The sequence below is a fragment of the Ranitomeya imitator genome, chromosome 8, assembly GCF_032444005.1.
Source record: "Ranitomeya imitator isolate aRanImi1 chromosome 8, aRanImi1.pri, whole genome shotgun sequence".
NCBI classification, from domain to species: Eukaryota; Metazoa; Chordata; class Amphibia; order Anura; family Dendrobatidae; genus Ranitomeya; species Ranitomeya imitator.
The window spans coordinates 189,834,356-189,850,902 of NC_091289.1; the positions used below are offsets into that span (position 1 = coordinate 189,834,356).

A 16,547-nucleotide genomic window follows, 5' to 3' on the forward strand; every position below is an offset into this window, starting at 1 on the left:
TTTAGTTATAGTTTTGCATCCGTACAATGTCACATCTTACAGGGGAGATGACTCTAGCTCTGGTCTGGACATATCCTGGCTGTCTATAATCAGAATTGCCCCATTTCTAAATGGGAAGTTTATAAGTAATACATTTGTCCTGCCATTTCTTGTAAAAAAAAAAAAAACAAAGCTGTATATGTCACAAATTATGACATATAAATTATTGTGTCTGTGTGCTCACCAAAGCTGTTGCCAGGGATGACACACTTAGCTACGTGATCTATACTGGTAAGGACTGAACCTTTCTTAGCATGCCGTATGTATCCCTCTGAATGTTTGGGGCGTACACAGCATCTTACATGCATTTATTCCGTTCCATAAGCTCCCAGCCCGTGTTTAGGCCTTGTTCACACTAGTATTCTAATTTTGTATTTACTTACTATTATACAAAAAAAAAAACAACAATTTTTTTACATCAGTTTTAATAAATTGCAGTGAAATCCTTATTTTTTTTTTCTTCTTTAGTAGGTTATTGATTGGACAATTGATGGAAAAATGTGTTTTTCCCCTTTTTTTTTTTTTCTTTTTTTTTTTTTATTATAGATCATTTGCTTTACAGGGGGTTATCTGATTATTTTAGGCTGCTTTCTAATGTTAAATGAAACCCTGGAAAATTAGAATGATCAGTGGCTATCCTAATACTGCAATTAGCTATACTATACAGGGGAACGAAACCCAACAACCCCTGTTCAATTTCTGTGCAGCGCCTCTACAGGACAAAATATGCAGTACACTTTTCTGGTTAAAATCAATGGACGGCTCGTGTATTGTGTGGACTTGAGTCCGAGATCCTCTTTGGAGACGGTCTCCACTGTGACTAACAGATTAATGTCTTTAATACGGACCCCTTTTCTTTTAAGGGTTTTTTTAATGTCCAAAATAAAGAGGTTTAACATTTTCCAAAATCCTAGATTTGTTGTAAAAAAATATTTTTTAAAATTGACTCGCCTTCCCCAGGTTCTGCGCTGAGTATGCATCACTTCCCCGATCTCTATTGTCTGATGTTACACTGACAGCGCTGCAGCCAATCTGTAATTTAGCCGGCACTCCCCAAGTTCACGGTACGAGCTGCTGAGCTCCCTGGCTGCCGCGCTGCATCAGCAATAGAGTCTCTGACCTGGACCTGTGGAGGGTGAGTAAAACTCAGTTAGTTTGTAAACTTCACCTGGGGACACAAGTTTTCTGAAAAATTAGAACTCTATTAAAGGAATCTAAACAGAATCTCATAGAGAATTCTCCAGGTCAGGATACCCTTTTATGAGCTGGTCTGGCCATCATAGATAACTCTTCATATGAATGGCCTCCATGTAATATTTCATTTCCCCCACACTGGCAGCTCTGAAAAATGAGCTTTCTAACCAGATGACTGTTTAGTCTTTTAAAACCCTGCTGTTGTCTTCGGTCTGGGGAGACCGATTTTGAACTTTGGTATTTTTTGGGGTGTTCAAGATGCGGTTCTGAAACTTGTGGTTGATTGACTTTAATGAGGATGGGTCGGTCGGCCACGGGTTTCAGAGCCGCATCTTGAATATTTTAAAGAATATTGAAGTTCAAGGTCGGTCGTTTTTGACCGAAGGCAACAGCAGGGTTAAGTATAACTATATATATATATATATATATATATATATATATATATATATATATATATATATATATATATATATATATATATATATATATATATATAAAAAAGTGTAGAGGGTCTGAGACACCGACCATTTGCTACAGCAAAGGTGTAGAAGTATTCAGCCGAGCGCTGCTCTCCACCAACGCTCAATGGAAAGTCTATGGTGTCTTCAGTGTTTGAGAAGTGCAGCGCTTCTGCTCTTTTGTTATAATGATCCGTGGGGTTATCTGTGCCTAGATCTCATAAACCTGCTGACGGCTCAAAAGTTTTTTGAACGTACTTTTTTTTAGTATAAAAATCCTTATCATTTGTCCAATTCATCTTAATCCTTTGAAATAAAGAAGAAAAAAAAATCCCCCTAAAAATGTAAGTGTGAACCTAGCCTTACACTCACTTCTTCTATCTTGCTGTGCCTTGATCGGTTTATGCTGCTTAACTATATCGGTACAATATTATGATTGAAGTGACTCAGATCACACTTGCGGCTCGTTCAGACGAGCGTGCTATATGGACAGGGACCAATGGTCTGCGTGGGCGAAGTTGTAGCATGCAGTATTCTGGTGCGATTTACGGACCAGACTGGTGCAGGTAAATATTAGAAACCCTCCAGCATCCGTCTGCTATGTAGATGAGCACACAATTTGCAGAAATGACTGGTCCACAAGTTTGGCGCTCTTTTGGACTTACCCTTATGTCAACTGAAATGACTTTCAATTTCTATTTCTCAAGCATAATTAAGGGAGGCTCTCACCAATTATCAAATTGTTAAAAAAGTTTCTTATTTAGATGAAATGACATTTTAATAGAAGAGCAACAGCTTTGTATATCCTCGCCACAGCCACAGTTTCACACTACTAAGTATAGGTGTTAAGGATATTTGCATTTGAAGGACAAGTTTTGTAATAAAATCAGGCTAAAACAATTGGCACCAATAATCTTATCTTGGTATATGGAATCGTGAATGTGGAAAGGTTGGATGAGACCCCGACCTCCATGTGAAGGGCACGTACTCTTTATAAAAGGACTAGGGGTTTGGATGATATTATTATTATTAATTGTTATAGTGCCATTTATTTCATGGCGCTTTACATGTGAGGAGGGGTATACATAATAAAAACAAGTACAATAATCTTAAACAATACAAGTCATAACTGGTACAGGAGGAGTGAGGACCCTGCCCGCGAGGGCTCACAGTCTACAAGGGATGGGTGAGAATACAGTAGGCGAGGGTAGAGCTGGTCATGCAGCGGTTTGGTCGATCGGTGGTTACTGCAGGCTGTAGGCTTGCTGGAAGAGGTGGGTCTTCAGGCTCTTTTTGAAGGTTTCGATGGTAGGCGAGAGTCTGATATGTTGGGGTAGAGGGTTCCAGAGTAGGGGTGATACACGAGAGAAATCTTGTATACAATTGTGGGAAGAGGAGATAAGAGGGGAGTAGAGAAGGAGATCTTGTGAGGATCGGAGGTTGCGGGTAGGTAAGTACCGGGAGACGAGGTCACAGATGTATGGAGGAGACAGGTTGTGGATGGCTTTGTATGTCATGGTTAGGGTTTTGTACTGGAGTCTCTGGGCAATGGGGAGCCAGTGAAGGGATTGACAGAGGGGAGAGGTCGGGGAATAGCAGGGGGACAGGTGGATTAGTCGGGCAGCAGAGTTTAGAATAGATTGGAGGGGTGCGAGAGTGTTAGAGGGGAGGCCACAGAGCAGGAGGTTACAGTAGTCAAGGCGAGAGATGATGAGGGTATGCACTAGGGTTTTTGCAGATTCTTGGTTTAGGAATGTACGGATCCGTGAAATATTTTTGAGCTGAAGGTGGCAGGAAGTGGAAAGGGCTTGGATGATATAAAATCTGGCACTTATGTAAGGCTGAATACTGACCGCACAGAGTGGCAGCATCAATTTCAGATCCCATATTATGCCCGGAGATATTTTACACACTCTCTTTTACAGCATTCCTTGCTACTGCCGACCTTTCTCTGTGGTTTTAGGCAGTAGTGTTGGTTTCTCAGACCTTTCGCCTAAGGAGCCATATTGCGTTTGTGCCAGCCATAGATGGCTGCAGCCATGTGAATTTGTTTTATTTGTATTGAATTATCACATGATTGACAGGTTCTCATTGTCTGCACCGTGTGCTAGCATCGCTGGCTAGTAGCATGTTATCACTTCGCTCTGGCTGCTATGGCATTTTGCTTCTACAGTAAACCAAGAACCCCACCTCTTCCTTTCCTGCTCCTTTCTAACCCTTCCCAAATGTTCATGCCTTTTTTTTTTTCTTAGTCGGTTTCTTAAAGCAAGTGTTAACGTAATCCTAAAAGAACAGACCATACACCTGACCTGGAGTTACTGGTACTAGCTGAACCATCGTACTGCATTAATGAATCGTGACTTCAGACGTCCGTGATACATGATCCGAGTGTGGACTGTGAAGTCCGGACCAGCCGCGGGCTAAAATCCGCAGTCTTATACACTCCTATGAGGCTCAGGAGACCCATGGCTAGTCTGGAAATGTCAGCGTATATTCAGACTGTGCTTTACGGATGTCTGAAGGCGGCGAGCTTGTACCGTGCGGCTATTAGATGATTGTTGGGGATCTGTACAAGACCTGGCAAATGGAACTTTAAAAAAAAAAAACACCGACCATGATAATCATCGATAATTAATCATCGTGCCTTCACTTCATTTGGAAAAAGAAATGTCTTTTTTTGTTTGCTTTGTTTTTTATATGTCTTAATCTTTTTTTTGGAATCGTGAATAACATCCAGGTCCTGAGATGAATTTTCATCTCTGAAACAGATTTTGGCACAAATATCCATATTTTCTCTAAAGCAAAAGGAAACTGTCATGCAATTGTAATGTGACTTGCAGGCTACCGTTTGTTGTGGGTTCTTGTATTATGGAGGTCGGGCTGCCGGTAGTGCAAGTGAAATGGTTATCAAAATGTGTAAATGAACGAGACCACAATGTACATCCAGATTGTGCATGTACTACTGTCATATATTCAGGTGTAGACTTCGGTCATTAGATCACATTGGTGGGGTCCTAAAACAGAGACTGTCTCCCAGATGCCTCGAACTCTGAATTAAAGGGGTATTCCTGTCTTATAAAGTGAAGGTTATTGCGAGGATAGGCCTCACTTTATAATCAGTTGGGGTCAGACTTCTCGGACCTCCACTGTTCTTGAGAATAAAGGGTGTAGGTTTAGCATATCGTCCTCTTACTGTTTTCCCGACACCGCGGTTTCTCAGTAACCCCATTCCTCTGAACTATCCTTTCATGGTTTGACTCTTTTATAGTACACTGGGTGGCGGAAAGGTAGCTGCATCCAAAAATCAATCTATGGCTATGTTCCCACGATGAGTTTTTGGTTAATTTTTTTACTCTGCCTAACCTATTTTACTTAATGGGTGCAGAAAATCTGCAACATCAAAAACTAACCAAAAGCTCGTCATTGGAACGTAGCCTAAGGCTATGTTCACATGTTGCGTTTTTGCAGAGTTCTTTGCTGTGTGTTTTTTTTTTTTTATGCACATTTTAAGCTGCGTTTTACAATACCAGCAAATTCTGAGATTTGTAAGTGCAAAAGACAAAGGTACCCGTTTTAGCTGCATTTTTGGTGCAAAAACCTGAGGAAGTTAAATCAAAGTGTGAACATGGCCTATTTGTTCATTACAGTTTTCAGTTAACCCATGCGTGTCCTGGGGGCCTTTTTAGTACTTTATTCTTTACTCTTTCATTAAGAAATCACTTGAGTCCTTCTTTCCCCACCCAATCATAGAAAAAGCCTGTGAATCCTGCATTCCCTGCACATTCAGAGATCGATTCATTAAAGGTTTGTCCACCTTTTGGGGACACATTCATTTTATTTTTTTCAATTTAAGTATTTGGGGCTAACGTCATTTTTGCAAATTTGGTTTTATTAAAATTTGTCACTTCCTTTTACAGGCTGTTTGTTTGGATGCTATGCGTGGTCATGAATCAGCTGAGAGGAGTTATAAACTCTCCGTCAGACCGTCCTAGCAGCTGAGTGATAGATTCTCAGTTAACTTATTTTTCAACCAGCAATAAACTTTTTTTTTTTCATGAAACCCAATTTTAAACATTTATTTTTAGTTCCAAATACATGTATTTAAGTAAAATTGTCCCCAAAGGTGATCAACCCCTTTTTTAAAAAAAAAAAATTAAACCTCCTGAAAAGCTCATCTGCAACCTGTTCATGAATGCCCAGCTGCCCAAACATCTAGTAAAATACCGTTTATAATCCCCCCTCACCATTGAAACTTGCCATAGTATGGTCGCATGACCAGCATTTATCGTGCACCCGTGCTATTCGCGGCAGGAATGTGTCGATGCGTCATCATCAGCGCCGATCACCTCCAGATGCCGAAGTGAGCGGCGCCAGACAACCCCTTTAATGGTTGCACCGTTTTTCAGAATCCATGCAGCCTTTAACAGTCTCTTTGAAGTCAACAACAAACAGAACGCCATTGAATTTTTGGGTGACTAGTTGGACACCACTTGCCTTCGCTTTCTGCACAAGCATAGTTATACAACTTTTTACTGTACCTTTTCATTTCCTCAGCTTTTTATTTTCCAGGAATGGAAACATTCTTGTCTACACAGGGTCTGAAAACTTGACAGACCTTAATACTTCTCAGAGCTTGTTACAGTCGTAGATCAGACAATGCAGTTTTATCTGTCTTCATATGTAAACAAAAATGTTTCCTTTTACTGACCGCAAGCAGGGATTTCAAAGGAGCACCCAGTGCCTAGAACTGGAGGAATACCCCTTTAATTTAGAATCTTGCAAAAAATCTATTTGGATGAGAATTCCATGCAAATGTTGTTTTTCAGTTTGCGTCTGTCTTGTTGCTCTGTGGCATTTCCATCTTCTTTTACTGTTACATCCCCCATCGTGTGTGCTATATTTCCAGCACTTGTGTCTTGTTTGCAACTTTTATATTATTACACCCATAACAAGAGATCAGCTGCCCCTTGTCTTGCAGGATCTTCTCGAGGACCAAGCCCCCTAACCATGGGGGCCCAGGATACCCTCCCAGTGGCAGCCGCCTTCACAGAGACGGTCAACGCTTACTTCAAAGGGGCCGATACCAATAAGTGAGTATGGCCGTGTAACATGATGTGACCCAGTACAAGGATCGTATGACTCCCGTCTCTTGCCAAATCTGTAACCAGACCGCTACTGTTTCCTTCTTTCCATTTGGTTCAAAACGGTCAAAAGGGCAGAGAGACGTATCAATGTCTGCGGAGAAAAGCTGTGGAAGACGATAGTGCGGCTTTATCTGTGGGATTGCCACTGTTTAGATGTTCATGTCAAACTTTGCTTATTTTTTTACCCTTATGGAATCTTTTCTGGCCTTTATTAGCCACAAAAAGTAATGGAGAAGGCGACTTATGTAAAAAAAAAAAAAAAATTCCATGATCAAATAATTTAAGTTGCGATTTACATGTTCAGCGAAAGGAATGCCATATACATTAAAAACACATTTTGAAAAATCCAAGTGATTTCCCCCTTTTTCAGAAACAGCTCCACCCCTGTCTGAAGGTTGTGTCTGGTACTGCAGTTCAGCTCTATTAAAGTGCAAAGAATCTAATTGCAATACCAGATAAAGAGCTGTAAATAAACAAGTGTGGTGGTGTTTTTGCAAGAAAGCAGACAGAGAAAATTTGTGTTTTTTTTATGAAGTGTTTCAGAGAAAATATACTTTGAAAATTGGTACGGGGACCATAGCTGAAGATGGGAATAGTCGCTGCCTCTGGATGACTTTTCCCAGCATTGCTGCAGGTGGTTATTATTATTATTATTATTATTATACATTTTTATAGCGCCATTTATTCCATGGCGCTTTACATGTGAATACGGGGCAAATATAGACAAATACATTAAACATGAGCAGATAACAAGGCACACGAGTACATAAGGAGGGAGGACCCTGCCCGCGAGGGCTCACAGTCTGCAGGGGGTGGGTGAGGATACACTAGGAGAGGGAAAAGCTGGCTGTGCGGCTGTTCAGTAGGTTGAGGATCACTGCAGGCTGTAGGCTTGTCGGAAGAGATGAGTCTTCAGGTTCTTTTTGAAGGTTTCTATGGTAGGCGCAAGTCTGATGTGTTGGGGTAGAGAGTTCCAGAGTATGGGGGAAGCACGGGAGAAGTCTTGGATGCGGTTATGGGAAGAAGAGATGAGAGGGGAGTAGAGAAGGAGGTCTTGGGAGGATCGGAGGTCGCGTGTAGGTAGGTACCGGGAGACCATGTCACAGATGTATGGAGGAGACAGGTTGTGGATGGCTTTGTATGTCAGTGTGAGGGTTTTGAACTGGAGTCTCTGGGCGATAGGAAGCCAGTGAAGGGCTTGACACAGGGGAGAGGCTGGGGAATAGCGGGGGGACAGGTGGATTAGTCGGGCAGCAGAGTGTAGGATGGATTGGAGTGGTGCCAGAGTGCTAGAGGGGAGTCCAGAGAGTAGGAGGTTGCAGTAGTCGAGGCGGGAGATGATAAGGGCATGCACTAGCGTTTTTGCAGTGTTGCGGTCAAGGAAAGCACGGATCCGGGAAATATTTTTGAGTTTGAGACGACAGGAGGAGGCAAGGGCTTGGATATGTGGCTTGAAAGAGAGTGAAAGGTGGTTGACAGGACTCTTCCATAGCTAGAGACCTGTCAATCACCTGGAGAAAAGCTGACCCGGCTAGTTTAGTCTCCTGCTATGGTCCCAGGCCGAGTCTTCCAACCTTTATTTTCTCTGAAACATTCCAGCACGGCTCTGATTTGTGCTACCTGTGGTTTGAGCAACATGAATCAGCTGACTGGTTTCCTTTTAAGATGGCATCAGTGAGGAGGAGAGGGTTGTACCCAGATTTCCACATTGTAGAGAGGGGAGAAAGTGTCTATAGTCTCAGGCAGGGCAGCAAAAAACAGGCTGTAGAAAAGGAGCTAAGCACAAAACAAAGTGCAGGATAGAAGCTGTGCTGAAATGAGCTAATGAATACACAGACGTCACATCCAGCCTGTATTCATGGGAGGGACACTCCCACTAGAAAAATTAGTTTGAGACTTGGATCCATATGCAATCTGCATAGTAGGACTTAAAAAATGCAACAATTTTTTTTCCTTAGTGGTATCTATAGCCTTTAAATTTGAGCAAACTCTTTGTTTTATTAAATAAATGAATAAAATTCAGTATGTTTATGAAAGTTGATCAAATTGGTGGAGAAAGGTTGAACTTAATGGACCTTGGTCTTTTTTCAGTCTTTGTAAGTATAAATATATAACATTTTGACCGTCACTGGAAAAGTAGAATCGATGTACAATAACACTTATCTATTTTTTTGTGTTTTCAGGTTGATAGTGAAAATCACAGGAGAAATGGTCTTGTCGTTCCCAGCTGGAATCACCCGTCATTTCTCGAACAATCCAGCACCAGCCGCACTAACTTTCCGTATCACAAACTACAGCCGGTTAGAGCATGTTCTGCCAAACCCACAGCTCCTCTGCTGGTCAGTACGGGTACTGCATTACCGCTGTAAAACCAAAGAACTTCTGATGTGATGTTCCTTCATATTTTTGTTTGCAGTAAGGACAGGAGAATGTTGGAAAAATCCGTTTTCTGCTCTTTTCCAGCAGATATGTCAGAAATATGCAGATCAAATTTAGTGGCAGCTTGCACACTGTCTATACCACTATATCAAATTAGTTATCACTGGGAAATCCTGAAAGATAAATTCTTGTTGCAAGTGACTATGCTAGAAAAAAAATGTTTATATTTGTAATTAAATTGCAAAATCAAATTAGACCTCTATATAAATTCACACCCATTAATTCAGATCTCAGAACAGATACAAAAATTAATTCATAGCCTAGACCATACCTCAAACTCAGAGTCCTAATTTTTAGTGTAGATTTTGATTTAAAGGGGTGCAAACTTGCATACTATGTAGGAAAAAAAAAAGTCTGCCCCTGTTTTTTGGGTAGTTTATGATGTAGCAAACACCAGGTTTATAAAGCAAGTGTCACATCTTCTATAGTGAATTGTGTATCATACAAGAAAACATACTGCAGATGTAATATATTTATTGTTCTTGCAACATTTCGAGTTTTGATGACAAAGCTCTACATTATAGTCCTTGCACCAAATTCTCGTTCATGCGTACCCTGATTTGTGTAGGTATTGTAAATTTTGCAATATTTTTGCAGACCGAAAACGGTAGGCAAGACTAAAACTTTTATATACATGACCTAGGATTAGTTTACAGGAATAATTGTATACCTTTTACCTTTTTCTTCCTTACAGTGACAACACGCAGGCCGCTCCTAATGCAAAAGAATTCTGGGTCAACATGCCAAACCTGATGACGCATCTGAAGAAAGTCTCAGAACAAAAGCCACAAGCGACATATTATAATGTAGACATGCTGAAATATCAGGTAATGGTGGCAGCTTAACCCCTTCCCGACCTTTGACGCCACGTAGGCGTCATGAAAGTCGGTGCCAATCCGACCCATGACGCCTATGTGGCGTCATGGAAAGATCGCGTCCCTGCAGGCTGGGTGAAAGGGTTAACTCCCATTTCACCCGATCTGCAGGGACAGGGGGAGTGGTAGTTTAGCCCAGGGGGGGTGGCTTCACCCCCTTGTGGCTACGATCGCTCTGATTGGCTGTTGAAAGTGAAACTGCCAATCAGAGCGATTTGTAATATTTCACCTATTATAACGGGTGAAATATTACAATCCAGCCATGGCCGATGCTGCAATATCATCGGCCATGGCTGGAAATACTAATGTGCCCCCACCCCACCCATCGCCCCCCCAGCCCCCCGATCTGGCCGGTCCTCTGCTCCGGCTCCCCTCCGTCCAGTGCTCCGCTCCCCCCCGTGCTTTTGTCCTCTCCCCCCGTGCTCCAATCACCCCCCCGTGCTCCAATCACCCCCCCTGCACTCCGATCCACCCCCCCCCCGGTGCTCGTTCCACCCCCCAGTGCTCCATTCCAGCCCCCCCGTGCTCCGTTCCACGCCCCCCGTGCTCCGTTCTACCCCTCCCGCGCTCCGATTCCCCCCCCCCCGTGCTCCGATCCCCCCCACCGTGGTCCCCCCCCACCCCATCATACTTACCGATCCAGCCGGGGTCCCGTCCGTCTATTCCCTGGGCGCAGCCATATTCCAAAATGGCGGGCGCATGCGCAGTGCGCCCGCCGAATCTGCCGGCCGGCAGATTCGTTCCAAAGTGCATTTTGATCACTGAGATAGATTATATCTCAGTGATCAAAATAAAAAAAATAATAAATGACCCCCCCCTTTGTCACCCCCATAGGTAGGGACAATAAAAAATAAATATTTTTTTTTTTCCCACTAATGTTAGAATAGGGTTAGGGGTAGGGGTAGGGTTAGGGTTAGGGGTAGGGTTAGGGTTTCGGTATGTGCACACGTATTCTGTTCCTCTGCGGATTTTTCCGCTGCGGATTTGATAAATCCGCAGTGCTAAACCGCTGCGGATATATGGCGGATTTACCGCGTTTTTTTCTGCGCATTTCACTGCGGTTTTACAACTGCGATTTTCTATTGGAGCAGTTGTAAAACCGCTGCGGAATCCGCACAAAGAAGTGACATGCTGCGGAATGTAAACCGCTGCGTTTCCGTGCAGTTTTTCCGCAGCATGTGTACAGCGATTTTTGTTTCCCGTAGGTTTACATTGAACTGTAAACTCATGGGAAACTGCTGCGGATCCGCAGCGTTTTCCGCAGCGTGTGCACATACCTTTAGAATTAGGCCATGTGCACACGGTGCGGATTTGGCTGCGGATTGGCCGCTGCGGATTCGCAGCAGTGTTCCATCAGGTTTACAGTACCATGTAAACATATGAAAAACCAAATCCGCTGTGCCCATGGTGCGGAAAATACCGCGCGGAAACGCTGCGTTGTATTTATTCGGACTCCCATGACAGCACACGAGAGAGGGGATCCGCCCTTAAGGAACAGGAAACCTACAGATACAAAAGGGCGGCACCTCTCCCCATGCATCAGTTGGTTTCCTGTTCCTGAAGGGACTGGATGCCTATAGATACTACAGGAGTCCAGGCCGGCCGGACCGATTCTGGTGGCGAGAGGGTCTCCCACTTCGGCCGGTGCGGGTACCTGAAGTAGTCACGGTGGCCCTGGCAGGGCGGCACGGCGGTGACTAGGCAGCGAGGAGCGGTCGCCAGGGGGTGTCCGGTCTCCGGGGCCAGCGTCTGGTAAGTCGCCCTTCCCGTGGGCTGTGGGTCTCTCTGGAGCAGGGGGGAGCGCGGCGGCATCTGGGGGGCGCCGATCGGATCGTAGCTGGCCGGCCTCGGCGTTCCACGAGAGCTGCAGCGCTGACAGGAAGCGCTGTAAGCTGTGGTGACGTCGGGGGGCGGAGCCAGCGACGTCTTCCGGATCGGTAAGCTCCTGCGCATGCGCGGGGGCTCCAAGATGGCGGCGCCCACCGGAGATCATGCCGCAATCCCTCCGGAGCGATGATTGATTCCCCACAGCTGCGGGGGGGCGGGAAAATTAAACAAGCAAGCTGGGCAAGGTGCGCTGACCGAAGGAGGGGCCTTATAAGGCGGCTCCAGCAGCATGTTCCCGGGTTCTGGCTCCAATTTACTGAAAATGGATTCAGATCAGGATCAGCAGGTTGTGCTGCTGGAACAAGCATCCCAGAGACCCAAGGAGAAGGAACATGAAAAAAGGAGCGATGGTTCGGGCCGCAGAAGCTCCTCCAGACAGGGGTCTGGAGGGTCAGTCAAAAAGGATCCCCCTCGTGCTTCGGTATTTCTGGGTGTGAGCAGCCACTGGTAAGTGATCTTCGAGAAAGTTCACTTAGTGACTAGTCTCCCCTCATGTGTTTTATGCAGGGAAGGAAAAACGTCAGTAAGGCGAAGCATAGGGAATGTGCCATCTGCGGGGTTCCCTTGCCTGACTCACACCCTAAAAAACTATGTGACCCCTGTATCCAGCAGACGGTGAGGTTCTGGAAGGAGGGGAGGGGGTATAGCATGTAGATTTTACACTCTAGTCTACCTTACTTATCCCCGTAGGTAGCCGAAGAATCCTCCTCTATTACGGCCAGTCTCAAGGAGATGATTAGAATGGAGGTTAAAGAGTCCTTTAAAAACCTTTCACAGTCAGGAGGTTCTAGGCAGAGAACTGAGTGGGCATCGGATTCGTCTGTGGAAAAGGACAAGTCCGAAGAATCAGACAATTCAGCAGCATCATCCTCCTCTTCGGAAGAAGACGCTGCTCGGTTTTGCCTACCCCTAGAAAGGATAGACAAATTGGTAAAGGCGGTCAGAGGCACAATGGGTATATCGGAACCCAAGCCTCAACTATCCAAAGAACAAATGATGTTCAGTGGATTGGAGCAAAAGAAGCGCAGAGTGTTTCCTTTAAATGAGAAAATACAAGATCTTATTAATAGGGAATGGAGGAAACCTGAGAGAAAAGGCTCCTTACCACCTGCGCAAAAACGCCGATACCCTTTTGATGACCCAGCAGTAGGTAACTGGGAGAAAGCACCCAAGCTGGATGCAGCAATTGCCAAGGTAGCTAAACGATCTTCTCTCCCATTTGAAGATATGGGAACACTTAAAGACCCCCTGGATAGGAAAGTGGATACCTTCCTGAAGGGAACCTGGGAGATGGCAGCTGGCTCCTTAAGACCTGCGGTAGCTTCAACCTGCACGGCAAGGTCAATGATGGTCTGGCTGGACCAGTTGGAGACCCAATTAAAACAAGGGGCCTCTAGAGAGTCCATTCTCTCAGCATTACCTGTAATCCAGGAGGGGGCGGCTTTTTTATCAGACGCCTCAATTGACTCCGTAAAGTTGGCAGCTAGAGCAGCAGGACTTTCTAATGCTGCAAGGAGAGCCCTATGGCTGAAATGCTGGCCGGGGGATATGCAGGCAAAAGCGAAGCTCTGCGCTATCCCTTGTAAAGGCGAATATTTATTTGGGCCTACCCTGGATGAACTCCTGGAGAAAGCAGGAGATGATAAGAAAAAGTTTCCCAACCTGTTCAATCCATACCGTCGTCCCTTCAACAAAAGAAGGTTCAACCGGGGAGGAAAGCGAGCCTTTTCACCAGGGAGAGATCGTCCCAGATGGGAGGATAGGCGAAAGCGAGGTACAGGTCTCATGTTTCGCCGTAACCAGACGGAAAATAAAAAACAAGACCAATGACTGGCAATTCCAGTGGGAGGGAGACTATTGCATTTCTCGGCAGAGTGGTCGAAAATCACAAACAGCGTTTGGATAAAAGACACTGTTTCCCATGGTCTCAAGCTGGAATTTGTTCATATTCCACAGGACAAATTTAGGTTAACACCCTGGCGCTCATCTCCCACTGAACAATTCGCCCTAGAAGAGGAAGTGAGGACTCTTTGTTCCAAAAATGTTTTGGTAGAAGTGCCGTATTCTCAGGCAGGGGAAGGGTTTTACTCTCCCCTGTTCCTAATCCAGAAGCCTGATAAATCTTACAGGACCATTATAAATCTTAAGGGTCTCAATAAGTTTTTGGTGAAACATACTTTCAAAATGGAGTCCATCAATTCGGCAATAAAAATGCTTTTCAACAACTGTTTCATGGTAGTAGTGGATTTGAAAGATGCCTACTATCATGTACCCATTCATGCTGATTTCCAACGATACCTGAGGGTAGCGATACTAATGGGGGGTAGGATTCGACATTTTCAATTCAGAGCGCTCCCCTTTGGGATCACCTCGGCACCTAGGGTGTTTACTAAAATAATTGCGGAAGTTATGGCGCATTTAAGAGAGTCAAATATCCTTATAGTCCCCTACTTAGACGATTTCCTCATTGTAGGTAACTCGGTAGATCATTGTCTGTCACAATGGGAGATTGCTAAAACCAAACTAGAACGGTTGGGTTGGATCATAAACTTTGAAAAATCTAAATTACAGCCCCTAAATGTTCAAAAATTCCTGGGGTTAATGTTGAATTCAGTGACACAGCAGTGTCTCCTCCCTATAGAGAAAATGGACCAAATTCAGAGTTTTGTATTAAGAGCAATCAATACACCTTCCATGACACTTAGGCAAGCAATGTCTCTACTTGGGTCACTCACATCTTGCATCCCAGCAGTTAAGTGGGCTCAGTTCCACACCAGGTCCCTACAAAATGAAGTCCTGTTCCATGACAGAGCCTTAGGAGGCGCATTGAATGGAAAATTGACATTGAGGCCGATAACATTGAATTCCCTTAGATGGTGGCTAGATAAACAAAATTTATCAGCAGGGGTTCCCTGGATGATAGATGTCACCCACGTGATAACCACGGATGCCAGCTCTTCAGGGTGGGGAGCCTATATGGGGGACATGGTGGTCCAGGGACAGTGGGAACCCTTCACAACATTTTCATCAAATCAAAGAGAGTTGTTGGCGGTTGAACTGGCTGTTAAAAAATTCCTCGTATATCTGCAGGGCCAGCACGTCAGAATTCTGTCGGACAACAGAGTGGCGGTCGCTTACATAAACCGGCAAGGGGGAACTCGTTCCGAAACTTTAATGCAGATCACGGATCGGTTGTTCCAGGTGGCAGAGCTCAATTTTCTATCTTTGACAGCTCTTCACATCAAAGGAAAAGAAAATGTGGCAGCAGATTTCCTCAGCCGAAATGTGTTAAAACAGGGAGAGTGGTCTCTCAACGAGGACATTTTCAATCTTGTCGTCCGCAGATGGGGTCAACCAGTGGTGGATCTATTCGCCACCAGAAACAACAGAAAAGTAAAACTTTTTTGCTCCCTAAATCCCAGGGAGAATCCCCTGGCGGTAGACGCGTTTCTCATAAAATGGGATTTTCCACTAGCCTATGCTTTCCCACCACTGAACCTGATACCTCTAGTGGTGAGGAAAATCAGGGAGGATCGAGCGAAAGTCATCCTTATCGCCCCCTTTTGGCCCAGAAGAACCTGGTTTGCCTGGCTCAAGACAATGTCTGTAGCGGTCCCCTGGGTACTGCCAGAGATCCCGAACTTGCTTTCGCAGGGACCGATCTCCCATCCACAAGTGACGGGGCTCCATTTGACGGCATGGTGTTTGAACGGTCACTATTAATGGGAAAAGGCTTCTCTCCAAACTTGGTGGAGACGCTCCTAAAGAGTAGAAAGCAAATAACTACGAAAATCTACTCTAGGACTTGGAGAAAGTTCTTGTCTTGTTCAAAGTTTAATATCCAAGACGGGGTGCCAGTACAACAAATCCTAGAGTTCCTACAAAAGGGGTTCGAGTTGAAACTCTCTCCTAGTACCCTTAGGGTACAGGTCTCAGCTTTAGGTGCCCTGTTTTCCTGTAATATAGCGAATAACTACTGGATAGCGAGGTTTATGAAGGCAGTTAGTAGATCTACACCACTGCATAAAGACAGAACAGTTCCATGGGATTTAAATTTAGTTCTGTCCTCTCTAACTAAACCCCCCTTTGAACCTCTGCAGGAGGCCTCGATCAAAATGTTGACACTTAAGACAGCCTTCCTGATCGCCATAACCTCAGCTCGCAGGATAGGGGATATACAGGCACTTTCCAGAGCTCCTCCATACACTGAAATCTTGTCAGACAGAGTAGTCCTTAGACCAGACCCAGCATATCTGCCAAAGGTGGCGACACGGTTCCATAGATCACAGGAGATAGTTTTGCCGTCCTTTATTCCTAATCCCTCTAATCCTAAAGAGCAGGAGCTTCATACGTTAGACGTCAGGAGATCTCTTCTTCAGTATATTTCAGCTACTGATAATTGGAAGAAGGATGGGGCACTGCTTCTTTCCTTCCAAGGTCCAAAGAAAGGATTTAGAGTATCGAAATATTTACTGGCTAAATGGATTAGGGAAACTATCTCTCTAGCTTAT

At 44.6% G+C, this 16,547-nt stretch overlaps 1 protein-coding gene across 1 annotated transcript in view; it reads left to right on the forward strand.

Annotated features, from left to right (window-relative positions):
* The window catches only part of SGIP1 (SH3GL interacting endocytic adaptor 1), a 106,400-nt gene that overhangs the window by 75,473 nt on the left and 14,380 nt on the right, over positions 1-16,547 (forward strand). The window contains exons 19-21 of the mRNA XM_069738213.1: positions 6,670-6,781; positions 9,019-9,174; positions 9,969-10,101. Of these exons, the coding sequence (XP_069594314.1) occupies positions 6,670-6,781; positions 9,019-9,174; positions 9,969-10,101 (401 nt within the window). The remainder of the gene's footprint in view (positions 1-6,669; positions 6,782-9,018; positions 9,175-9,968; positions 10,102-16,547) is intronic.